The sequence below is a fragment of the Carassius gibelio genome, chromosome B23 (genome assembly GCF_023724105.1).
Source record: "Carassius gibelio isolate Cgi1373 ecotype wild population from Czech Republic chromosome B23, carGib1.2-hapl.c, whole genome shotgun sequence".
Classification (NCBI taxonomy): domain Eukaryota; kingdom Metazoa; phylum Chordata; class Actinopteri; order Cypriniformes; family Cyprinidae; genus Carassius; species Carassius gibelio.
In genome coordinates, this window is record NC_068418.1 from 10,877,701 (window position 1) to 10,904,002 (window position 26,302).

Genomic DNA, 26,302 nt, shown 5'->3' on the forward strand with positions numbered 1-26,302 from the left:
TGCTCTTTTGAACTTTCCATACATCATCCTGAAAAAATAATCCTGAAAAAATATGAAGCAGCACAATTAATAATTAAAATCAGAATATTAGAAGAAAAAAACTGAGCATCATCTAGAGTAAAAACTTTTATTTATCATTATATTTCACTATATTAATGGATTTACTAATAGTATCAATAAGAAGAACAAAAAGTTAATTTTAATCATATGATACCAACATATCACTTCATTTTTTTGGTTTCCTATTACCATTTTTTTTTTTTTATTAAAAGTATTTATTTATTTATTTATTTATTAGTTTCAGACGCTACTCAACACTTCATCATCTCCATTGTTGAATCGCGCGCTCATCACACTGCTCTGCTCGCTGAGTGTTTACGGTAGCTCGCGCCTCTCGTCCTGAGTGAGACTACTACTTTAATCGCGCATTTCGTGAGCGTGGGTTGATAGCTCTCTCTCTCTATCACTCTTTGTTGCCGAGTCGTCCCAGAACTTCACGTCAGGATTATGGGCTTTGACCTAGAGCGTTTCGAAGGTCCCGTGGACCCGGACCTAATCTGTAAACTGTGTGGGAAAGTTCTAGAGGATCCTCTCAGCACTCCGTGCGGACATGTCTTCTGCGCCGTCTGCGCGCTCCAGTGGCTCTCCAAAGTCAGCATCTGCCCTGTCCAGTGCCAGAAGATCTCCAGGAAAGAGCTGAACCACGTCCTGCCACTAAAAAACCTCATTCTCAAGCTGGACGTCAGATGCGACCACCGTGAACGAGGCTGCAACCGGGTGATGAAGCTCCAGCATCTGCCAGAGCACGCGGAGACCTGCGCATTCTCTCCGGTCAGATGCGGGAATGAAGGATGCGACGCGGTGCTCAGCTTGAAGGATGTGGCTTCGCACATGCGGGAGGGATGCGAGCGCAGGGCCGTGGAGGTCTGTGAGGACGGATGTGGACTCGCGCTGACCCTCAAGGAGAGGTCCGAGGACCACAGCTGTCTCCAAGCTCTCAAGACACACAGCGGTCTCCTCCAAAGCAAAGTGCTGAGTCTGGAGAAGGAGCTGAAGCGCCAGTCGCTGAGCTTCAGTAAGAGGGAGAGATCGCTCCTCTCCAAACTCTCCGCGCTCCACTGCGAGCTGCACATCACGGCGCTCACATTTCAGAAGAAAATCACCGAGTACAAGAGCAGGATCGACGCGCTGTCGAGCAGCTGGATGCCCCTCGAGAAGGTCAGTGTGAGTTGTGAACACTGAACAGTCAACAGTGTAAGTCAAATCAAAGTGACAACCTGTAGCGCAGTTACTTTGAATTGAATTACTGATCAAGTTGATTCTGTTGGTTCTCGAGTAAGACCTGAAATCACTGTGACAAGTTAAATCCATGGGAGCAAAGATATTGTCAAAACACGTGGTAGACATTTTACTCAAGAGTGCAGATTAATACTACTGACATGGCCTGCTATGAATGTTTTGTGGGAAACAGAAAAAAGGTGGATATGATAAGGTTAATTTACGCTGAACTGTAGTGTGGAAATGTTGTGACTGTCAACCAGCTGACACTTTTATGAGCAGAGTAACTCTATATATATTGATTGGCTGATTAATATCCTTCATATTACTCTTGAAAACAAAAGTGAACATAAAAAAAATTCAACCATTGGCATGGAAGCAGTTAACACTTGTATAAAGTTATTGTGTTGCTGACATTTAGTTCAAATGGTGTTGTATTCTCTTGTTTACCCAAGAGCAAATATTAACCTGTACCTTCAGAAAAAAAGTGCAAAAACTGTATATTTACAGGTGCAGAGCTTGTCACTTAAACCTAAGAGGTTCACAGAGGTACCTTAAAGGGATATGAAGGGATATTAATTGTGAATTGTGAAATTATATTATCACTGACTCATCATCAACCTCTATGAATGATTTTCATCTGTGAAACTTGAGAGAAGATATTTGGAAGATTGTTGGTAGCCTAAAGGTTTCTGTTCGCAATGACATCCATTATACTTTTTAATCATACACTGGAAGTCAATGGGACACAAAACTGATTGGTTACCAACATTTTTTTCAAAGTATCTTCTTTTATTTTACACAGAAGAAACTACAGGTTTCAAAAAACACAAATTATATTTTTTATTACTAGTGCAAGGTATTAATTTTCACCTTTTAGGAGTAGATAGGATGAAATGATATTCCTATCCCAAACTTTTTGCACAGTTCTTTCTAACAGTGTATCTTTGATACAGTATATAAGATATATAAGCATCAATCTCCCATCATAAATAAATAGTTGCTGGAATCCACTGAATGTTTGTTTGAATCAGCATCTTTTATATAATAAGATATTTCTGTTGATTGACCCACACTGAGATTTCTCTCAAGACTTTTTCTCTCTCTTCACTGTCACCAAGCCAGCACCGTCAGTTCATTATCATGTCAGTTTAAAGCATTCACACTTGAATGATCCAGATCTGAACAAGAGAAACATAACTTGTACGTTCTCATTCTGTTTTCAAATGCTTTCACATAATTACACCGTCTCCCATCGTGTTCAAGCAATCTGAATGGTCTGTGAGACCAACAAAATGAAGTCTTCAGTCTAATTGAGTTGTCAGGAGGCATGTCTTGTGGACTTCAAGGACATAATATCTAAACAAGAGTCCCTTCTTGTTCTTTGCGCTCTCTGTGGTTGAGTCAGACACTTATCAAGAGCTCATGATGCCGGTCTCACTCATTGTGACAGATTTCCGTTTCAGCGGGGGATGCCACTGCTGTTTGATAGACAGCTTACTTAAGTTCAGATATTTTAAGGCTGTCTTAAATCTGTCATTCTTGAAAAGTCACAGGCCCTGCCTTGATTTTCACTCGGCCACATCTGCCACATCATGACAGCTGATCAACCCCGTCTGCTGAGAGATTTTTGACGTCTGTCATGGAGCAGTATTACAAATATGTACTTAACATTACTCGCCTTTCTCTTGTACATAACAAATATGATTAAATAATCCAATTAAAATGCATTTAGGGGTCTAAGATAAACCTGATCACACCTGCTGATGACAGCGAGTGAATTTACAGACCGGAAATTCTCTTACCAGCAAGAAATATTTATCTTTTTGCCCTGATCTGAAGGAAAGCAGTGGGATTTAATTCCTCAGTAATTTCTTCACTGTGTCGTGAGTGTGGTGAACACCTGGCCACACATTCATAAATTATTTTCAGACATTTATAGCACCTTGACTGTGATTTTGCCAGGTGTCTCTGAGGGTGTGATCTGTCTCCGCCGCTTGATATATGATAATCCCCTGAATCTCGTGTGGCTTTGCCATTTCATTAGGTAGCTAATGGAGGGAGCCCTGCTTCTTAGGGGAGAGATGGTTAGTAGGGTCAGTGAAGCTGGGTTGAAACCTGCTGTTGCAGTCTGTTGCAGCATCATTTGTGTTTCTCTCTTTCTGTCCTATCTCTCTAACTCAGGGTGAAGAAACAAGGAGCCTCAAAGTCACCCTCCACAGAACATCACCAGGATCTCTTGGATTCAGTATCATTGGAGGAAGATTGTGTGGGGTATGTAAGCTGACTGTGCAAAGATCTACCATGTAAAGTTCATTTAGATCAAAAATGTACATTTTTGAAATGATCAAAAACCAAAAAGGACACAAAGTACCTTAAAAGTATTATAAAAGTAGTTAATATGACTTATATACACTATTTCTCAAGTGTTCTCAAGCCATTTAATAGCTTTGTGTGAGAAAGCTTGATTGTTTGAAAAACATGCACACCATTTACTTTGCATGATATGAAATCAGCTTGGACTGGGACACTTTTTGCCATAGGAATGACTGGGGAAAGGTAGCTCATTAACCCAGATTCACTTGGTTTATATTTAAATGACAGAAATAAAAATGTAATGCAACACATTTGTAAATGTGGGTTAGTTCATCTTTTAGCCACAGAATGCACTTGCACAGTCTTTCCTAACTCAACCAACCCTGCCATTGTAAGAAAAACAAAATCAGCAACTGAGCCACATGTAAAAAGATAATTACAGATTGCACAGTTTGAGCTCCACACATTTCTCTCGAGTACATTGTGTGAAATGCGAGCGTGGGAGCCATTAAATTCTCACATAGATTGTGTCCAAGTGGAGAGAAGGGAGCAAGCTGTGGGTTTGGCTTTCGCTCGCATCACATTCTCTTCTCTAATCTAGTGAAGAATCACCACAGGCTGTTTACCACCTGTTCAGTCTTAATGGACAGCCATATTAACCTTTTTTCAATGCATATCTATGCATGTTACACATACATTTATGTATAGAGAGCGTGCCCTTGAGTCAGGCTCATGCTTCATTCAGAATTAAGTTGAGAGTGCATTTTATATTTCAATGTAATTGCCAGAATGCTCTAATTAAAGCCAAACAACATGAAGATAACAAAAAGTATCTGTTCTTTTTTGTTAAACTAATGGAAGTCTTCTGTTGTGTGATTGTTTTAAATTTCGTTGAATTACAATTCATGATTTTATAATTTTATTTAATTTATTATTGCAATTTAATATATAATGAAGAGTTTTATTTTATTATAATATTTCATTTATTATTTCAGAGGTTTATGTTCAAAGCCCATCCATATATTTTGCATTTAATAAATCGTCATGCTATCAACATGTAATAATAAAAAAGCTGCTTCTTTTCAAACTTTGAAATGTTTACAGTTACATTTATGCATTTAGCATTATTAATTTAGTATGTTCCTCAGTAAAAACAATAGTTATGGATTTGTTGTTATTAGTTATTGATAGTTTGTTTTTTAGCATTTTTAGTTTAGATATGAGTTGGATTATTTTAATATATTAGTGACATTTTTAATTAAACTTTATATTCTTTTAAATGTTACATTTTTGAAGACTTTTAAGTCATTCTGCAGCCACTCTGTGAATCTGCTGAAGCCCTCAGGTTGAGAAACACTGTTATGAATATCTAACAATTTATTGATTTTTTTTTATTTTTTTACTTCATTGTAATTAACTAGTCTAATTTTCAACATTTGCTTCTAAGGAAACAGAGCAGCATGGGGATTTCAGTGATGGCATCTATGTATCCAAAATAGTGGAAAACGGAGCAGCTGACAAGGCCGGACTGCATGTTCATGACAGGATCGTTGAGGTTTGTCGGTTGATTTTATGGATGCAGAACTTGCTTTTAAACTGAAGGTGCAAGCTTTTTCTTAGACAGGATGAAGACTAAAATGCTGAAGGCAATCAAACCCCACACTGTGGAAGAAAAAGGTCACCAAGACAATCACTAGACAGATGAAAGCCAAAGGAGATAGACATCATACCACTAGTCTGAGCTGCTCAACTGGTGCCAATGTTTTCACAGTCTGTTTGTTAGATTTGTCAGATCCAGTCAGACTAACAATGTTGGCGCCATTGTAGGTTGATTTCACACTGGGCAGACTTCATTAAAAAGGGTGTTAGTCTGTTCATCCAGCATCACTGTTTCAGAAAAGAGGAACAAAATGTTTCACATATAAAAGCGAATGCTTTCTATAAGGGCACATAACAGTGACAACACAACATAGAGAAATAGTAGCTTGTAAATATCTACGAAATGTGACATCTGTGCCCATCCAGAATGCTGTTAAAATATCAGCTTGTCGTTAAGTGTCTAAGAAAAAACCCTGTGTTTTCATTGAGTGGCCTCTTATATGAGCAAGAGCAGACCATGATGATTTCTTTCTCGACTCACTTTGTCTCATGTGGGCTCTTTGCTGTCTGTCTGACGTGATGAACATAACAATGGCAGCAGTGCCTTTTGAAATCTGTGCATCCCACTCGATTAGTTCCCCAAAGAATGCATGATACATCTGCTGGTTTCAAAGAGGAAGTCAGACATGTAGCCTTTGTGGTGGTCTCATGGCTCACTTTTATAAACCGAGAAGGTACAATTGGCTCTTAGATGACATTTTAAAAATGTATGTTTTTTTTTATTATTTTTTTTTTTATGAAGCACAAAAAAGAGAAATTATAATTTATAAGTAATTAATATGACTTCTATGGTGTATTGCAGGTTTTCTTAAGTCTTGAGTTTGGATTTTTTTTTGTGATTAATGACTTGAATTCTGTTCTATTATATAAAGTTGTTGTGGTACATTGAATACTTGGAATATTGCTCACAAAGTCAAATTCTGCTTTCTTCTTTTATGGTATTATTTTCTTTTTGGGTATTGATAGTCATGATCATTATGAATATTAGACTAGCTAATTTTGTACTGTTTATGCATGATTAAGTTAGCCATTAGAAAGATTAGCAGGGCTCATGGGCAATCAAGACAGGTGGAGCTGGGGGAGGTGGAAGGGTTCAGAGGAACTCGCAGCAGGACTAGCTTACAGTGAACACTAAACCAGGCTATTTAAGTGTTGAAAAAGCAATCTTATTGGCTGCAGAATATGTGTCTAACTCCAATCAACTTGTGCCATGCAGTAAACAATATGATTGCTAGCAGATCACATGTCAAGGACCTATCAGCATGACCAGCTAGAGTTTCAATGCTGAACTAGATATCTATATTTAATATTACATTTTATATTTAATAAATATTTATAACATTTAATATTTTCATATTTGATTCAATATTTATATGATTTATTATTTAAAAAAAATCATACATTTAATAATTTCAACATATTTTAAACAGCTAGTCTTAAACACTTTGGATTGAAAATTATGGCTTACATTTAAACTACCATTTAAACTTTAAACTAGTTAATTCTTCTGGACAAAACCTCATCAGAATCAGAATCAGAATCAGAATGAGCTTTATTGCCAGGTATGTTTACACATACGAGGAATTTGTTTTCGTGACAGAAGCTCCGCAGTACAACAGAATGACAGCGACAGAACATAAAACACATAATAAAAGAATAAAAAATACAAATATGTAGACAGTGAATGACAATATACAAATGACAATTGTAGGCAGGTATATTACAAAGTGAAGTTATATATTGTGTGCAAGATTTAAGTGTATACTAAGTATGTGTGTTAGATAAATAAAGTGTGTGTGTATATAAATATAAAGTGTAGTGTGTTCGCCATTATTGTCAGCTGTTCATAAGATGGATTGCCTGAGGGAAGAAACTGGTCCTGTGTCTGGTCGTTCTAGTGTTCAGTGCTCTGTAGCGTCGACCAGATGGCAACAGTTCAAAGAGGGAGTGTGCTGGATGTGAGGGGTCCAGAGTGATTTTGACAGCCCTTTTTCTCACTCTGGATAAGTACAGTTCTTGAATAGATGGGAGAGTTGAACCGATGATTCGCTCAGCAGTCCGGACTACTCTCTGTAGTCTTCTGAGGTCAGATTTAGAAGCTGAGCTGAACCAGACAGTTACTGAAGTGCAGAGGATGGATTCAATGATGGTGGAGTAGAACTGTTTCAGCAGCTCCTGTGGCAGGTTAAACTTCCTCAGCTGGCGGAGAAAGTACAACCTCTGCTCGGCCTTTTTTACGATGGAGTCAATGTGAATGTCCCACTTCAGGTCCTCATCAATGCTCAGATAATTTTACCTAGCCAACAAATTGTAAGTGTTGACAGTAGAGTATCTGGCCACATTTCACATATAAGGCCAAAATATTTAATTTTTCAAGTTATAAAAATGCATGTACATAATCCAAAAATGTGAGCTTTGACGCCAGCCTCTTTTTTGTTGATCTCTGATGAGCAATTGTTTGTTCATTTCTTTGTTTTATGTTTCTTTATTTATTAGCTGTGTGGTATAGCAGGAAAATCTGCTTGCCCTGTCATGTTGCACTAAAATTTTGATGTGTTTGTGTATGGATTAACTAAAGGCTTTCCTGCATATGCTAAAAGACATACCCAGGTGAATCACAAACATTAAGCATCTTTGTGACATCTTGTAAATCTGGAAAAACAAACGATTTTCTCCTGAGTTAATACACATGGGCAGGACAGCTACAAGCACACTATTTTCCTCCTTCAGGTTGTGGGTTTACGAAAGCATTCCTCCGCTGATACTTTCATTAAGCGCACCAGTGTGTGGCGAAAACAATTGCTGTGAGCCAATTCAGAGGTTAAGACCACCAGCCTGGGAGGTCAGTGTCAGCAGGACAGCAATGATATTTTAGCCTGCAAAGTTTATAAAGCGTGCTTTGAACTCATATGTCGCACTAGGGGGTATGTTGCATCCTACTGGAAAACTAGGCTAGAAGGCAGCGATCCGGGTCGAAGCAGTTTTGGAAGAAATAGGAAATATGTTAGAAGGGAAATGCTTTCTAGATCTTGATTTGGTTTCAAAACAGCCATTCTCAAGCTATATGTAGCTCAGGCCTTTTATATGAACCTGACAGACCACAAAAGACTCCCCTCAAGAAAAGAGATTCAGAAGAAAATCACTCCTGTGGAAGTACGTTCTCCGAAAACTCAGATTATTAACCATCAGCAAAAGCCTGTGAGACCAAAAGGACTCTGTTCTCATTTCCTTGTTAAGTGATTGTCTAATGTTTGTTTATGACCTGTGCGCTTTATATAGAGGTCTACCTCAGTTTCTCCCTATCCCTTTGAGAAAAGTGTTGAGACAGACTCCTTTGATCACAGTTTGCTGTTCATGCGAGTTAAACCCTGAAACCACCTTTTTCGACTTCAGATCTCCAACTGCTGCTGAGAATAATCACAACACGTGGTGAATAAGATTAAAGAAACAGAGAAAAACATCAGAAAGGATCATGGAAAGATTAGAGGAATGAGGAATTAGGGCTCTGACAATGGTCACTGAGCCGAAAGCAAGCTCAGTGAATGAAGAAGAAAAAAAAAACTGGGGTGTTGGACAGCTTGTACGTTACATAATGCAGTTGCTGCTGGTATTTCATATCAGTGTTCTTGCCACATTGATCCTTTTTTATTTTTACACTGTTCTTTTTTTGTTCAGACGTCTGAGGTCGGCAAGATTTTTTATGTTTTTGGAAGACGTTTCTTAAGCTTATCAAGTCTGCATTTATTTGATTAAATAAACAGTACTCAACTTTATTTTTAAAAAGCCCTTTCAACACCACAAGTGGAACCAAAGTGCTGTACAGAAAGTATAAATATTAATATTGTTAAATATTATTTGTCACGGTTCACTACTGTGCTGGAACAAGGAGCGTGGACACAAAGAATATCACAATAAACAGGCTTTATTATCTCAGGAGGAAGGAACACACACAGAATAACATTTAAGACTGAATGCAAGGCTTAAATACAGGAACTTAATGAGGGAATTAACAAGACACACCTGGACTCAATAAACACAATTAGGAACAGGAACAGGAAGGAAACCAAATAAGGGCAGAAGCTGAATTTTCAGCATCATTACTCCAGGCTTCAGTGTCACACGATTCTTTAGAAATCATTCTCAAATGCTGATCTGCTGCTCAAGAAACATTTCTTATAATTATCAATGTTGAAAACAGTTTTGCTGCTTTTTATTTTATTTTATTTTATAAGAACAGCACTTAAAGTTTGTCAGTTAATATTTTCATAATTGTGTTTACTCGTAATATTAAATATCAGCTTTTTTTTCTAATTTTGTTATGATCTTAGGTTGTAATTAAAGAATACTGTATTTTAAGATGCTAATTCTTGTGGCTGCATCGGATGCTTTTTTCCAGAAAAAGTTCAAAGCTGTTTCTAATCAAGTCATGATGACTGTGAAATGTTCTTATCATATTCACATGCAATACATTTACAGTAATTATAGTTAAGTGTCTGTGAAACTAATGAGATTCATTTGAAGAATGTGTTTCAGTAAATGCACATTACATGACAGTTTTCTTGAGAACTGATGTACAACTCTACTCAGCCACGGCACAAGATTCATTAGTCCCTGAGAAAGGAACAAACAGCAATTCATCGATTCAGTTCAAACGCATGTTTTGGACTTATATCATTAGAAACATCACAAGGATGTTAAATGTAAGTGCTCTGATTGGCCGTATGAGGACGTGCAGTAGCTTTGACCTATTTCACACTCTAATGTTGACAGCAGCACATTTTACACCCGCATTTACTCTGGAATCAACCTTAAAGGGGGGGTGAAATGCTCGTTTTCACTCAATATCCTGTTAATCTTGAGTACCTATAGAGTAGTACTGCATCCTTCATAACTCCAAAAAGTCTTTAGTTTTATTATATTCATAAGAGAAAGATAGTCTGTACCGATTTTTCCCGGAAAAACACGACCGACTGGAGGCGTGACATGTGGGCGGAGCTAAAGAATCACAAGCGCCAGTAGGATTTTGTGTTGAGCGAGTCTGGAAGCTGTGACACAGATCCAGAGGCTGAAATTTAACAAGAGCAGCATCAGCGTGTGGTATGTACTGAAACTGTATATATGTGCTTAGCGGTTTTGGAAAATGACTAAGTTCCTTATGTCGTCTTTTTTTTTTTTTAAGCTGTACATGTGGAAAGTGCAGTTTGATGACAACATCGCATGTTGTTTACTTGATGTGCTTACCCGCTGATAGCTAAGTTAACAACACAGAGATATTTGAAGCAGTTTTACTCACCGCCTGCGGTTCCAACACACGATCGTGACCCTTTTTCGTTGAGATTGCATTATCCTTAAGAAATAAACGATACGCAAATCCAGCGTCAAACTGGGCCTTGTTTGTAAAACAAGCATCTTCGAAATGCAGGGAACAAACACAAACACTTGCACAACTCCGTTGATGCTCTGTAAAAATAAACTCCATCCACTGGTCCCTTAATGCTGTTTCTCTTTTGGTAATCTGTGCAGGGTTGTCTTGCCCTGGCAACCAAAAACACACTTCTTTTGTGACTTTTCGCGATGCTCTCGCTCTGATCAGTGAATGTCTGTGCTCTCATTGCTCTGCTATATGGGAGCACGCGCTCTTCCGGGAGAAGTGCCTTAGGACCCATATAAGGAAATTCCGCTCCATCTAACGTCACACAGAGCCATACTCGAAAAAAAATTTCAGAAACTTGTGACAAACCGGAAGAGGTTTTTTTGGAACAAAAATACTTCTTCAAACGTACAAGTTAATTTTTGAAACTATGTCCATGTTTAGCATGGGAATCCAACTCTTTAACAGTGTAAAAAACTCAGTATGCATGAAATAGCATTTCACCCCCCCTTTAAGAAGTCTGAGATTTTGGAGTCTGAATTGCATGATTTGACTTATACCATATGATTTTAGCATGCTGCATAGGAAGCATCTCACTTGAAAGTAGAGTTATGTTTGAGCTGTGAAGTAATGGCAGCAGGCATATTTCAGGGCAGATCTCCATACGCCTGACAATGGTCATGTGCATTGTTGTTCATAAGTGCTTAAGACCAGATATGTATTAGCTAGTTAACAATGTCATGAAACAGTAAAATGGAATGAAGATCAGAATTGAGTAATTTGATTCGGTAATCTCCAAACAACCATCAACGAAACCAGGGAGATGAGTTTCCCATAAGTCAGCATTCTTCAGTCTCTCAAGCACATCTATTAACATTCCTCTAGCAATATATCATCAAATTATGCACATGTTGTGTTTATGCTGTTTTGTGCAAGAGGTTATCTACCATATTTTGAATTTACCATGGTAGCCATTATTTCTGGCAAAAATACAATAATTTCTAGCTAATGTTGCAATAAAACTGTTAAACTGAAACACAACAGTCACTGAAAATTAAATTGGTAATGAATCACAAATAAACATCACAGTACATACTTGTGTGAAGCCTGGTTTGCACTGAAACAATGGTTGAATTCCAGTATTTTAGTGTTTTAGAAGAGCAATGGGAAAATGGGCTCTGTATTCAAAAGATAGTTTCAAACATAAGTGTGCAATTAAGGAAATCATTGCCTAACATCTCACCCCAATATTTACGGGTTTGTCTCCTATGCTTATAGAAACGTCACCCTAAATTGTTGTTCTGTATGTGTACAATATACAGTAGTGGAATTACTGTAGGATGATTTCACACAACCATATAACCACATAACTGTATACCTAGATACTAAAAAACTTGGTGGTGTGATGGTAATTTTAGACATGCATTTATAGCACCAGAGCTGTAGGCTTGGCAAGCTCACTTTAAAATGTCTGGAACAGAGAAGCTCTTGTGCTACACAGATTTGACTGCTAGTGCCTCTCGGGGAAGGAAAAATGTGAGAAATCCCCTCAGTGGCGTACAGAGCAAAGTATTATACTTAAAATTCTGTTAGAAACCTAAAAAGAGACTCAGAATACATGATTGTCATTTAGAATGCAAGTCTGTGCTTTTATAAAATAAAGATTATGACAGTGTAAGACATGTTTGAAGGATTAATTATGGTCGACTGATATGGATTTGTGTCTAGACAAAATATTCAAGAAAATAGGAAGTGATATGTGATTAAGGCTAATGAAATAGCCCCAAATTCACAAATTTTATCTAAATATCAGCGGGTTGTAATATTAATTTATGAGTTGTATAATATAGACGTATAGACATTTATCTCTATTTTGCCTGACAGACTGAACAAAAAGCATCATGTATTGGGCAGCCAGCCATTCATTTACATTAATATGTGTGCATGAGTTCAAATGCCTTCATTACTTCTGAATTATAAACGATGTTTGATAAGCATAGAACCATCCAGATGTTGCTGATTGCACAAACGCTGTAGATTTCTGAATGTATTCATTCTGAAATTAATTAAGAAATTCTATTGAGTGAATTGATGAATCTGGACTGACCTTGCAAACACTTATTTAAAGAGGATGGAATGGAACTCTGAAGTTTAATTATAGTTGTACCAGTAATTTCTTCTTTTCAGCCTTTCTTGCTTTAAAAAAAATATTGAATCACTGTGTTTTGCAACTCTCCTCATATGTCTCAAAAAATGACTCTAATGAGTCTATTTTCACTCGCTGTATGTATAGAGGTATGATGAGTTGTGAATGCAGATGCATAGATTCATCCATTTACTACAGGTTAGAGTGCCCAGGAGATCCTCTGCATTCATCTCCGTGAAATGGGACTCTGGTCTTAAGTTCAGCCTTGCTTTTCTTGGCATCCTCCGTTCTCTTGTGGAAAGAAGGCTGAGCGGCTCTTTTGCACAATTGTTTATTTCCATTGTTCCTTTCAGGCCATTTTAAAACTTGAAAGCACGATTAGTCTCAAAGGAAGTACCTCTTGAATTCTGTGAATGTGTGTTATTTTAGGAGCACTGAATTGAAAGGCATGTCTCTGCAAAGCAAACCGCTACAGCACTCCCCTGCAAAAATTTTCAAGTAATAAAAGCATGTTTTCATGGCTTAATAAAAACATGCAGCACCTCATTTCCTTCTCACAGCTTGTAAGGTCATCTTATATAAACAGCCAGAAAACAGACCAGACCTGTTTAACTACAGCATTAAGTGAATTCACCTGGTGTTAACAAATGGTGAGTGGAGCATAATGTACATCCTGTCTGTGTACAGTACCTTTTATGTGCACATTCAGTGAGTAGTACATTAAAGGAATGAAAATTCATTATTTACTCTCCATCATGTTGTTCTGAACCTGTATTACATTTTTTTGTCATCAATAGTGAAGAGGGACAAAAAAAAGTGATACACAGCCCCTAAGCTGCAAATCTGACAATTTATATTGTGTTATTGTACATATTGAATCGGTTTGAAAATGAAATGTCCAGTGAATGGCACTAAAAGATAAATTCTTTACCACGCTGAAAATAATATACCACCTACACTATAACCTAACTGACAGTGTTAACAAAAGCAACCATGACAATTTATATTGTGTCTACAAGCCTTAGAGATTTTTTGTGTCTCACAGGATCACTCGTATCTGAGTGCTCCACATCTCAAATGCAATACTTTACCAGGTGAGCTACTGAGCAAGTTTACTGCATTAGAAGAGCCATACCTATGCAGCTGCAATGTGATGTAAACATAAAAATATATTAGTTTGCAAATTGTGTTTTGAGGTTGTATTGCACAAAGAACCAAGTCTTTAATAATCAGTAATCTGCCCCTGTAATAAAAGTTGAGATTGTTCTACCAGTATTTTATAGTGTTTTTTCTGTCATGGTGAATTGTATATACAGGTGCTGGTCATATAATTAGAATATCATCAAAAAGTTGTATATTATATTAATTCATTACACACATACTGATATATTTCAAAAGTTTATTTCTTTTAATTTTGATGATTATAACTGACAACTAAGGAAAATCCAAAATTCAGTATCTCAGAAAATAAGAATATTGTGAAAAGGTTCAATATTGAAGACACCTGGTGCCACCCTCTAATCAGCTAATTAACTCAAAACACCTGCAAAGCCTTTAAATGGTCTCTCAGTCTAGTTCTGTAGGCTACACAATCATGGGGGAAGACTGCTGACTTGACAGTTGTCCAAAAGACAACCATTGACACGGAGGGCAAGACAGAAAAGATCATTGCAAAAGAGGCTGGCCGTTCACAGAGCTCTGTGTCCAAGCACATTAATATAGAGGCGAAGGGAAGTAAAAGATGTGGTAGAAAAAAAGATTACAAGCAATAGGGATAACCGCACCCTGGAGAGGATTGTGAAACTAAACCCATTAAAAAATGTGGGAGAGATTCACAAAGAGTGGACTGCAGCTGGAGCCAGTGTTTCAAGAACCACTACACACAGATGTATGCAAGACATGGGTTTCAGCTTCGCATTCCTTGTGTCAAGCCACTCTTGAACAACAGACAGCGTCAGAAGTGTCTCGCTTCAAAAAGGACTGGACTGCTGCTGAGTGGTCCAAAGTTATGTTCTCTGATTAAAGTCAATTTTGCATTTCCTTTGAAAATCAGGGTCTCAGAGTCTGGAGCAAGAGAGGAGAGGCACACAATCCACGTTGCTTGAGGTCCAGTGTAAGGTTTCCACAGTCAGTGATGGTTTGCGTTGCCATGTCATCTGCTGGTGTTGGTCCACTGTGTTTTCTGAGGTCCAAGGTCAACACAGCCGTATACCAGGAAGTTTTAGAGCACTTCATGCTTCCTGCTGCTGACCAACTTTATGGAGATGCAGATTTCATTTTCCAGCAGGACTTGGCACCTGCACACAGTGCCAAAGCTACCAGTACCTGGTTTAAGGACCATGGTATCCCTCTTCTTAATTGGCCAGCGAACTCGCCTGACCTTAACCCCATAGAAAATCTATGGGGTATTGTGAAGAGGAAGATGTGATATGCCAGAACCAAGAATGCAGAAGAGCTGAAGGCCACTATCAGAACAACCTGGGCTCTCATAACACCTGAGCAGTGCCACAGATTGATCGACTCCATGCAACGCCGCATTGCTGCAGTAATTCAGGCAAAAGGAGCCCCAACAAAGTATTGAGTGCTGTACATGCTCACACTTTTCATGTTCATACTTTTCAGTTGGCCAAGATTTCAAAAAATCGTTTCTTTGTATTGTTCTTAAATAATATTCAAATTTTCTGAGATACTGAATTTGGGATTTTCCTTAGTTGTCATTTATAATCATCAAAATTAAAAGAAATTAACATTTGAAATATATCAGTCTGTGTGTAATGAATGAATATAATATACAAGTTTCACTTTTTGAATGGAATTAGTGAAATAAACCAACTTTTTGATGATATTCTAATTATACAACCAGCACCTGTATAGGTATGTTTTGGAGTTTTGAACTAATGTAGGTATGGGTTTGAGAAAACATGTCCGATTGGACTCAGGTATACCCAAAACTTTCCTAATTATTCAAAACTTTCTTAAAAAGGTGGAAAAGATGATACTTTGAAGAATGTGGGTACCCAAACATTTGCTAGTAGCCATTGACTTCCATTGTAAAAAGTAAAAATGAGTGAGGTAATAATTAAATTTTCTTTCTTTCTCAACTGCTACTTTTCTGTTGCTGAAGATAACGTTCCCTTTAGCAGAAGTAGAACCAGCATTTTAAATGTTACCTTGGTAAACCAGACAGACAAAAACAGTCTGTTTGTTCTTTGTGTCTGTGGGGTTTGTATTAAAAGCAAGGGGTCAGCTGTCAGTGTTTGAACAGGTGTTTTTTTTTTCTTTTCATTATTATATAACAAAAAAACTCCAGGATTTATTTCCAGAAACATTTATGCTTAATACTGCAAGGCAGCTATGTAGAATACTGTGTTTAAAAGCAGCTGAAGCCCCGGTCCTGGAATCTAAATGGGTTTATTTGTGGTTGTTTTTCTACGAGTTGTCCTAAAAGTGCACAAAAAATGTCAGTGGGGCAAGTGCTTTCATGTCAGGATGTTGAAAACAGGTTTACAGGTTGGTCTTCTGTGGAAATCCTGAGTGAGTGAGTGCAGTGCGACTGTGTTATTATGATAATTGTCTTGATGTGTCGAAAGAGTATCTCATGATGAGGTAGAAAGTGATTGTGGAGAGTACAGCACCTTAGCAAGCAAGAATCACGATTCACTAAATCATGGTTCATTAGAATAAATGCAATATACCATGAAAGCATGAGTGTTTTAATGATTTTACCACAGTTAAGACTGAAAAGACATGGTAAAATGACATGCATTCTCTCGAATCAAACCCATGACCTTGTTGTTACTAGTGCCATGGGCTACAGTTTTAAATACAGGAAACCTACATGGATAATAATAATGAGCCTTGAGTTTTTCATTACTGTTTGCATGAAAAAGCAGGTGTTTAATTAAATCATTTATGAATAGTAATAACCAAAATAAGTAATTATTGCACAACTAATATAAAGTCAGAAAGATGTTTTATTTTAAAAAATTAATAGTTTTACTTAGCTATAGTGCATTAATTTGATTAAAAAGGTATAGACATAATGTTACAAAATATTAATATTTTAAATAAATATACTGCTCTTTTGCACTTTCTCTTTATCAAAGCATCCTGAACAAAAATTTATGGTTTTTAAATGGTTATGCACCAAATCAGCATGATTTCTGAAGGATCATGTCATGCTGAAGTCAGCTTTGCCGTCATAAGAATATTAGATCATTTTATTTACATTTTTAAGTCTTTCACACTATTACAGTTTTGAATGGTATTATCTTGGGCCTAATAAAAAAGAATAAGGTTTTCAACACTTTCATATAACTGTCCAGATGGTTTAGAATAGAACAACAGAATAGAACAGAAGTGTGAGTCATGGTTTTCCTGAGATGTTCAAAAAAGACGGAGCTTCGCTCTGCACAGTCACAAAAGGTGACTCAGTCCTGACACTGTGTTCTTCCACAAACTGAATCATCTCTGCTCAGTTTACAGGCAGAAATATGAGATAAGACCACAGTGAACTACAGCACAGCTGTCCAAAGATGTTACAAATCTCTGCAAAGCACAGAACTGATCAAGCTCTCTGTTTCTGTAATGAATTAGTTCAATTATGTGCCAGCTGCAAATTTCATGAGAAATGTACAATATTGATTCCGTACTGGAGGTTCCTGCAACTAAATAATTTTTTAGAAGTGGAGTGTTTAATTTCTGCAGCACTTTGCAAACGTAATTGCAAAAATAATGACTAACGCCATTGGATGAGAAAGCGAAAACCCACACTTCATCTTTAAGTTGGCTGTATGCACTGCGCCAGACACTGCAGCTCAGTGATACACAACCTCAAGCAGAGATTTTCATTAGCCTGATGGAGCACTGAGCCATATGAGAGGATTATATAGACCCTGAGGAACAGCTTAATGATATCTGGATATCAGTACACATAAGTGTAAAGGGACATTCAACCCTTCACTGCTGCTTTTACCATGTGCTTCCTCACTGTTTGCATACATAATTATGTATGCCCAATACATACTGCATGCAGTCAGTGATCTGGAAGGATTGAATGTTGCGTTTTCTTCCCTCGGAGAACACCATGTGTCTGGTTGTCCTGTGTCTTTGCATGGCTGACAGCCACCAAGATTGCACAGCGTCTGCTACACTGTTAGTTTTCCTCCCTTTCACTAAGCTTAACCAGGTGTTTTCATATGTAAATGTGTATCTTCACCCTTTTTATTTGTAGAATATTGGAGATAGGACAGGAAATGATGAGAAGGGTTACAGGATCCGTAAACATCACGTTAGATTCAAACTCACATCACCCACATGAGCACCAGAGCTTAATGTGTCAGAGCATGTGGGAAAACTCAAATGACTCTTATGAGCTGGATCTTCTAATGAATCATGCAAGAAGACTTGGTTAAAGGTTTGAATTAGTCAGATGAAGCCTTCACTAAAGTTTACACAACATGGGTTTCAGCAAAAAATTGAGAATGTCTGCATTTTGCCATTCATTGAAAACAATACGGATATCGTCTCCTTATAAACTTTTAAAAAGCAAATTGTAATTACATGCGTTATACTGTAAGTGTTTGCTTTATAAGTATGTGTGTAGATGCATAGTGTTTCTTCACAAAGCAATATCGCCAACTACTGGCCTGGCATGCATAATTCAGCGTTTTTAGTCACTTTTGTGGATGGAAATAGTTTTGACAACATTGTCCTCTGAATGCAAATCTTTTTGAAAACTCAAATGTAAATATACCCTAAATTAACTCACTGAATCAATCTGCCTTATGAAATTTTGTACATTTAAAAAGAAAAATACTTAATATTTTATGAAACATGTACATTTGTATATTAAAATATAATCATTTTACACTAAACCATTAACATGTTTTCAATTTATATGATTTTTTATGTCTTTGAAAGCTTCTTATGCTCACTAAGGCTGCATTTATTTAATCAATTGCACTTCAGTGTTGTGAAATATTATAAGTATTTGTAAAAAAGAAAAAAAAAGAAATTTGCTTTCTATTTGAATATATTTTAAAATCTGATTTATTTCTGCAAACAAAGCTGAATTTTCAGCATCATAACTCCAATCTTCAGTGTCACATGATTCTTCAGAAATCATTCTAATATGCTGATTTGATGCTCAAGAAACATTTCTTATTTCTATCAATGTTGAAAACAGTTGTGCTGCTTAAGATTTTTTGGAAACTGATATTTTTAGCATTTATTTTAAATGCAAAACTTGTGTAACGTTATACATTCCTGTCACTTTTGATCAGTTTAATGCATCCTTGCTGCATAAACGTATCGTAATTTTTTATCTTACAGACTTGATGTAATTTCATCAGAATGTTCTTGTAGAGTTCTGAAACTTTCAACTACGGTTGCTTTTATACAACAATGACTCGAATAAGGAAATTTTGGTTTCTCATACCATGAACCATTCAAGTCCTGTTCATTTCTGCAGTAATGTGGTCCGAGTCAATTAACGCATGATAACCAATAACCTTTACCCTGTCTGTGACATGCCACATTACATCACATGCTGAGCATTCGTGTACTTTCGGAGGAATAACAAATAACAACACCCTCCAGTTGTGCTCATACCACTGTGCTCTGACATAACAAAAGCTGCTCATTTTACTGCTGCAATTTTCCTATCGACGTGCTCATGCCAGTAATTGGAGAAGTGAGCTTTTTAATTGGCCCCCAACAAAACGTTTTCACGACTTGTTTCCGCACATTACGAAACAGCCTCTTTTGCACCACACCTGAGGAACATGGTTATTATAATCTTTGGTAGTGTTGATTACGGGTTTGAATTGTTTTTATGATCAGAAAAACAACATAGTTGAGGATACAGACAACGCTTTCCTTTTTATGAGAGGGGGAGAGGGCTGCTGTGAATGGGAGGAGGGAACAAGCTCTCACATGCGTGGCTTACAGACACAAACACAGTCTCACGCTGGAGTTGTTGTGTCTGTAAGCCACAGTCTCTTTTGTGATCACGTTTTGGAGCCGGTGTGCTGTTTGCTGATGTGTTTCCATCATGGGCTGCAGTCTCTGTTCTTTACAGCGGTCAGATGAGCACTACAAACTACTACGAAGCACGTGTCAGGTAAAAAAAAAAAAAAAAAAAGGTAGTTGACTTGGTTGACTTGTTCGAGTCATTTTGGTTTGTTTATTCCTCATTTACATACACTGGGAGTAATGGCTTCATAGTGTGATTAAATTCAAATTTATTAAGAAATGTCATTAATTTTTTATTGAATTCATCACAATTTGATTAAGACCATTGAATGAACACATTTCGAATGCCTCACGCGGTTTGTCTCTGGAGGTTGTTTTGCATGCTAAAAAGGTTGCGAAAGGTTATTTTGCCGAAGGAAGGAATGTGTTTCGGAGACTGTGTACATTTGACAGGGTCATGAGAGGGTCACACGCTACTGAAGAGAAATGTTTGGCATCTCATCCAAATACTTAATGAATGAGTGTGTGTTTTTGTGTGGTTTGGTTTATTATAGATCAGTGACGTTCCCACCATCCTCGAGTAATTAGCTCCCACTGTAATTTACCCTCCAGATGACCTCCTGTAAGGCTGAAAGTGTGAACTGAACTCTTTAAAAGAGGCTAAAAAAAGAAAATTGAGGCTAAATGCACATATTACAATGCAACAAGCCATATCTTTGCGCATATTTAGAACTGTGAAATAACTAGGCTTATTAACTTCAATCCAATAAAATTATATTTTATATGTTTGTGCATCACTTAGCAGAAATTAGCTAAATTTGGCTCATATTAAAATTTATACACTACATTTCAGTGTTTGATTAAAAAAAAAAAAATTGTATTTTGATACTGTGTAAGCCAGTGTAAAAAAAAAAAAAAACTTGAAGTTTTAAATATTATTTACATTTTTTTGAGTACATTCGACAAGTAAATATTATTTCAGGCCTTCTACTTCAAAATTTGGTGTTATATTCAATGTGTTACTTGCAGTTTCTTTGTAATTATTTCTGCAATTTGCTAGCAGTTTTTAAGTGAAAAAGTACAGCCTACAATGTATGAATGAAATAAGTAGACAAACTATAGAATGCCATGCTTTTCAATGAAAAGATGGAAATAAAGTCTCTTTATTTGATGAATTCATGAAAAAAAGATCAACAGGTTAATCGGTTAACAAACTAGCTGAACCATTACATGCAGAATGTGTATTGCTTTAATGCAACTCTAAAAGTAGCTTTAGTCAGGCAAAGGATGTCTCGTTGAATTAAACTCAAGTATATGCAGTGAATTTCCTGCCCTGTGTGCCAAAAGCTATAAGAGAAACAGTGTGAGTGAGTGAATTTAAAGTAGTTTGTCAGCTCACACATGAATGGGCATACTGACAAAGTTCCCATGTGTGTTATTGCCACTGCAAGATTCCAGAACAGACAGCAGATTGAGCTGAGGTCCCTGAGGACATTAGCTTTGAGATTTGCGTCTTACAGCGCTTTGATAAATTAAGTTCTCTCCCATTAAATTACTGGCACATAGCCATTTCCTTGTGTAATTCAAAAGCTTTTACACACCCTGTTGGACTTCAATCAATGAATGAAATCTCACTAACTGTGTGATAATGTTAAAACCGAACTTCCGGTCATAAATATGAACCAGCTTTGCAATGTTTAGCCAAATTAACAGTTTTTAGGTCAAAATGTCAGTGTGTCATATGACAACATTGGCCTGGAGTCTTTCATTAACTTGTATCTTGCAAGTTCAGTTCTTATGTGTCTATATATTTTTCTCACTCCAGTCAGCTAGAAATATTTCTAAGCCTAGTAACAGAATTAACAGAGTTGAATAGATGGCATTAGATCTGCTTTGTCTTTCTGTACCATACACCTGATTGTTTATAGTTTTAATTTTCAGATTTAAACCAGAGGATTTTATTACATATGATTTAAAAAAATTAAAACAACCCTGAGCTGTCCCACCTGCTATGCATTACCTGGAATCCTGAATCCCCTCCTCAGAAATCAGCATGTTTTGGATTTTGACCTTAGATCTGGTTTTAAGGTTAATGTACAGCCAGCCACACATGGCACTCAAGTTCAGTATTCATTGTTGGAGTTGGGACGACAACGCATACAATTAAAGTGACATTTTAAGTGTATTTTCAAAACTATCAATGCTTGGTTTGCATTTCATAGAAGTATATACAGTAGAAGAGTTTTTGCTCCTGACATTATGTAGATCTACTGCCTGTTGAAAGACTACTGTGTAACATGAAGTGAACCTCACAAAACAGATATCATATAGAATGCAAAGTCTTCTCAACTGGTGGAGCATGTAAAAGCAATGTCAATGTTATGGGTTGGAATCCAATGGAAAATGCATATTGACGTACTTTATATTATACAAATAAATTTCAGCAAAAAAGAAAACATCCCTTATATAAGATACTGCATTTAAAAAAATAATTGTAAAATCCAGATATACTTTTAAAACTTTCATCGGAAAGGGTTAAAAGGATGTTTTTCATGCGTGTTCAGTGAACCATAAATAATTATTGCAAATGTGACCAGAGCAGTAACTGTTTGTATTATAAGACGCCTCGTTCGACAGGAAGGGCAGCTGATCATCCTCGCAGTGTCAAACCACATGTCCCCTAAGTGGCTTGGTGGAAGAGTGGAGTAACATCTTACAGCAAGAACTAGCAAATCTGGCTCAGTCCATGAGGAAGAGAGGCACTGAAGTTCTTAAAGCAGCTGGTGGACACAAGATACTCACTTTCAGAGCATGGGTCACCAGACGTGGCCACATGTCATGTCAATTTAAATTTCTGTGAACGTGTTTAGTTTATGACTTAGTTATATATTTGATTTTCATACAAATGTTAACAAATTGAAAAATGTCAAACTGTTTATTCTGTAGGTAAATGGAAGAAGCATGTCTGTTGCCACCCATGATCAAGCAGTAGAGGCTTTCCAAACTGCCAAAGACCCTATTGAGGTTCAGGTACTGCGCCGGACAGCACACAATACCTGCAAGACTCTTGACCCAGCCCGAGGAATGGAAAACAGTACTCAGACCAACATTATGCTGAAAACCTCAAACCATATAGAGACTTTGGCCAAGTTACCATTGCAGGAGAGTTTCCGTTCACCTTCACAGTAAGTGCTAATCAGTGATTCTTTCGCCAACTGTATCAAAACAAAGAATCTTAATATAAATCTTCATATTAAAATGAGAGTTACTGTGAACGCGGCATCAGTTAATGCTAATTTTTCATTCTATTGAAGACATCAAATGGCAAGACGTGACTCACCTTACCCCTCAGACTTCCACAACGGTTTACAGAAAGACCATGAGAGTAGAGCACTGGAATACAAGGTATTGTGTTTGCATAGACTGTATTCTCTCCTGAGCCATGCACATTTAAATCATGTTTAATCTGTGTGTCTTCTGAGGTCATTTTAATTTTGATTTCATATACCGGCTTATATTTTGCCAAGACCACTTTAATTACACATGGATTTACCATGCAAATGAATCATCATCTATATAAGTGCAGGAAACACTACAAATTCTCAGACTGGCTCTGGCTTATGTCTTATGTTAACTAAAATGTTAAATCTTTGTCTTCTAAATCAATTACCTGTTTTAATAGGTGGATCTGCAGAGGAAAACCACTCAGGATAAGCTTGGCCTGAAGTTATGTTACAAGACGGATGATGAGAAGTCCGCCATTTATATCAGCGAGGTAGGGTTCTGCAGTGGGAATTTCTCAGGACAGTAATTGTTAAGGCAGTTTTTCCAACAATTACATTTATGATTTAGTTCTTGCTTAGTATAGCTTTAGGTTCTCAAGTCTATTCACAGTTAAGGCTAAATACATTGTTCTGACCCTGCTTAGATTGATCCAGAAGGAATTGCAGCAAAAGATGGCAGAGTCCAGGAAGGAGACCAGATTATCCAGGTAGACTTTATTCTATTGGGTTTGCTTTGAATATATTGTCTCAAACATAAAACAAAGCTTTTTTGATTTATTTTTCAAACGCTGAAGATCAATGGAATGGACATCCAGAGCCATGAGATGGCAGTGACACTTCTTACCAAGGTGGAGAGCAAGAATGTCTCCCTCCTAGTGGCTCGACCAGAAAGTCAGGTCTGCTCACTGTTCTGTGCAGATAAAGATTTTGGTCGATTACATTTGGACCACTGTAGGTCTGTAGGACCACTTTTCTGCAGAGCTATGCTCAAACCCAATTTAAACACCTCAACTAACTGGAACAAAATTTTGCATGAAGTGGCCTTCTGTATTAGGTTTGGACATCCATGATTGACGTAAAAGAATTGACATTGCATTTCGGTATGTGTTGCAGGATGTTAGCTGGTTGGAAAATAGAAACAGCTTAGAAGACTCGCACTTGGGCACACTGGAGCAGCAACTTCACCAGGTCAAGGAGTTCACTACACGTATGCTGCAGCAGGTAAGTTAATAAGGGTCAAGTCAACAGTGTATTGCTCGCTTCATCCAATTAGGATGAATTAGGAGGAGCTATTCTTACTATTAAAGTGATTTGCGAGCTATTAACATATCTTCCCATTCTATTTAACAGAGCACAAATGAAGAAGATGGCGGCACTACAGATACGGCTACTTTACTGTCCAACCAGCATGAGAAAGACAGCGGTGTAGGCCGCACAGATGAAAGCACTCGTAATGATGAAAGCTCAGAGCAGGACATCGTGGGGGATGACCAGAATTCCCTCTGTGACACGCTCCCAGAAAGCCACAGGAAGTACATCTATAATCAGGAAACTGTCGAAAGTGGCAACATGCACCTAAGCAATGACTCCTTCCTTTCAGCTGACAATGGAGACGGTGGAAGCTTCCTTGGTGTACCTGGCACGGCATGTGAACATTTCTGGAAACTGCTTGAATTGAAATCTCTGGTCAATGGTAACAGTCCTCAGGGATTTCTGGAGCATAATGCCCCACTGTATGAAAAGGGGGTTAATGTAGACTGCGATGATCGGGAGATTCGGATGCTTAATGAAGAGTTGCTTAACATTGAGCTGGAATGCCTGAGTATCATACAAGCACACAGGCTTCAGGCTGAAGGTGGTGGTCAACAAGCCAAAAAACCTAATGCCAAGGACTTTTCTGAGCAAGTCCATCAGGACCTCATCAATAACCAAGTGGATAATGAAGGCTCTACTAGTGCTTACAACACTGGAGAGAGCTGCTCGAGTTTACATCCTACTCTGGAACCAGATTCTCTTGAATTCCAAAGAATGGTTGCTGGAGACATGGGTAAAGGTTCTCCAATGCATAGACGCAACTCAACAACAGCATGCTCCAAACATAACCTCTCTCCCATTCAGGAGATCAGCCCTACCAAGAGTTTACCTGGAGATCCAGAGGTTACAAATCAGGGGAAACGAAAGAGTAAGAAAAAGAACCCAAGGAAGAGTCTTTTGACATCCTTGCGTCATTCGTCGTACAAGAATACCTACATCCCAGCCCATGCACAACATTACCAAAGCTATATGCAGCTTATCCAGCAGAAGTCAGCTGTAGAATATGCCCAGAGTCAAGTCAGCTTAGCCAGCCTGTGCAAGAATGCAGAAACCCCCCCCACAGAGTCCAGGCTCAAGACGGGGTGGAAGGTAAAGATCCGTAGTGATGGAACAAGATACATCACCAAAAGGCCTATCAGGGACCAGCTTCTGAAAGAGCGAGCCTTGCGCATTCGAGAAGAACGCTGCAGTGTGACTACAGATGACGATGCAGCCAGCGAACTAAAACTGGGTCGATACTGGAACAAGGAGGAGCGCAAACAGCATGCGGCACGGGCCAAAGAACAGCGTCAACGGCGGGAACTCATGAAGCAGTGCTGCATAGAGAGCAAAGAACAAGCAGGAGCAATGGACAACAAGGAGCCTGATATTATCCAACTTAGCCGTAAAAAGATGATGAAGAGGAGGAACAAGAGGATATTTGATAATTGGATGACCATTCAGGAGCTGCTGACACATGGCACGAAGTCCACAGATGGTACAAGACTATATAATTCCTTTCTTTCTGTGACTACAGTATAAGGGATTGCGCGGTTTAGGGCACATTACTAGTTTACTGTGTAAAATTAGGTGAGGGTTGGTGGGGGAAATCTTGCCTCATTTCAAGAGGTAGGTCATATTGGGACTTAAGTATGAAAGCGATTTGGGAGACACAGTAGTTCGAGTACATATGCGTGATGATAAATTCAAGCAAACTACAGATTTCCTATCTTAATACTTTATAGAACTTGATGGTGCACTAACATTGCGGTTTGTAATGAAATATTTTATTGAACGACTCATCATAGTTTAATGTAAGAACAGATGCAAATCTATTTTATGTGAAATTCTGGCTCTTATTTGCAGTTATTTGCAGTTCACCCACTTATTTATTGTGATGGCTAGCAATATTAGGTTCCACTTAAACATTGTGGTGAAAATGAATTGTGTCTATGACCAGATATTCCAAAGAGTTTCATT

At 37.7% G+C, this 26,302-nt stretch overlaps 1 protein-coding gene across 1 annotated transcript; it reads left to right on the plus strand.

The window, feature by feature from the left end:
* Positions 1-318: 318 nt before the first annotated feature.
* pdzrn3a (PDZ domain containing RING finger 3a) lies at positions 319-26,200 on the plus strand. The gene is made up of 10 exons (XM_052594552.1): positions 319-1,218; positions 3,463-3,552; positions 5,042-5,149; positions 22,692-22,930; positions 23,060-23,150; positions 23,428-23,520; positions 23,674-23,736; positions 23,824-23,925; positions 24,143-24,250; positions 24,380-26,200. The coding sequence occupies exons 1-10, from the start codon at positions 508-510 to the stop codon at positions 25,862-25,864; spliced, it is 3,090 nt and encodes a 1,029-aa protein (XP_052450512.1). The 5' UTR covers positions 319-507; the 3' UTR covers positions 25,865-26,200.
* The last annotated feature ends 102 nt before the right edge of the window (positions 26,201-26,302 follow it).

Coding starts and splice junctions, on each gene's coding strand:
- pdzrn3a (XM_052594552.1), top strand. CDS start 508: ATGGGCTTTGACCTAGAGCGTTTCGAAGGTCCCGTGGACCCGGACCTA. Junction 23,737..23,823: donor AAGGAGACCAGATTATCCAG/GTAGACTTTATT, acceptor CAAACGCTGAAG/ATCAATGGAATGGACATCCA. Junction 24,251..24,379: donor CTACACGTATGCTGCAGCAG/GTAAGTTAATAA, acceptor TCTATTTAACAG/AGCACAAATGAAGAAGATGG.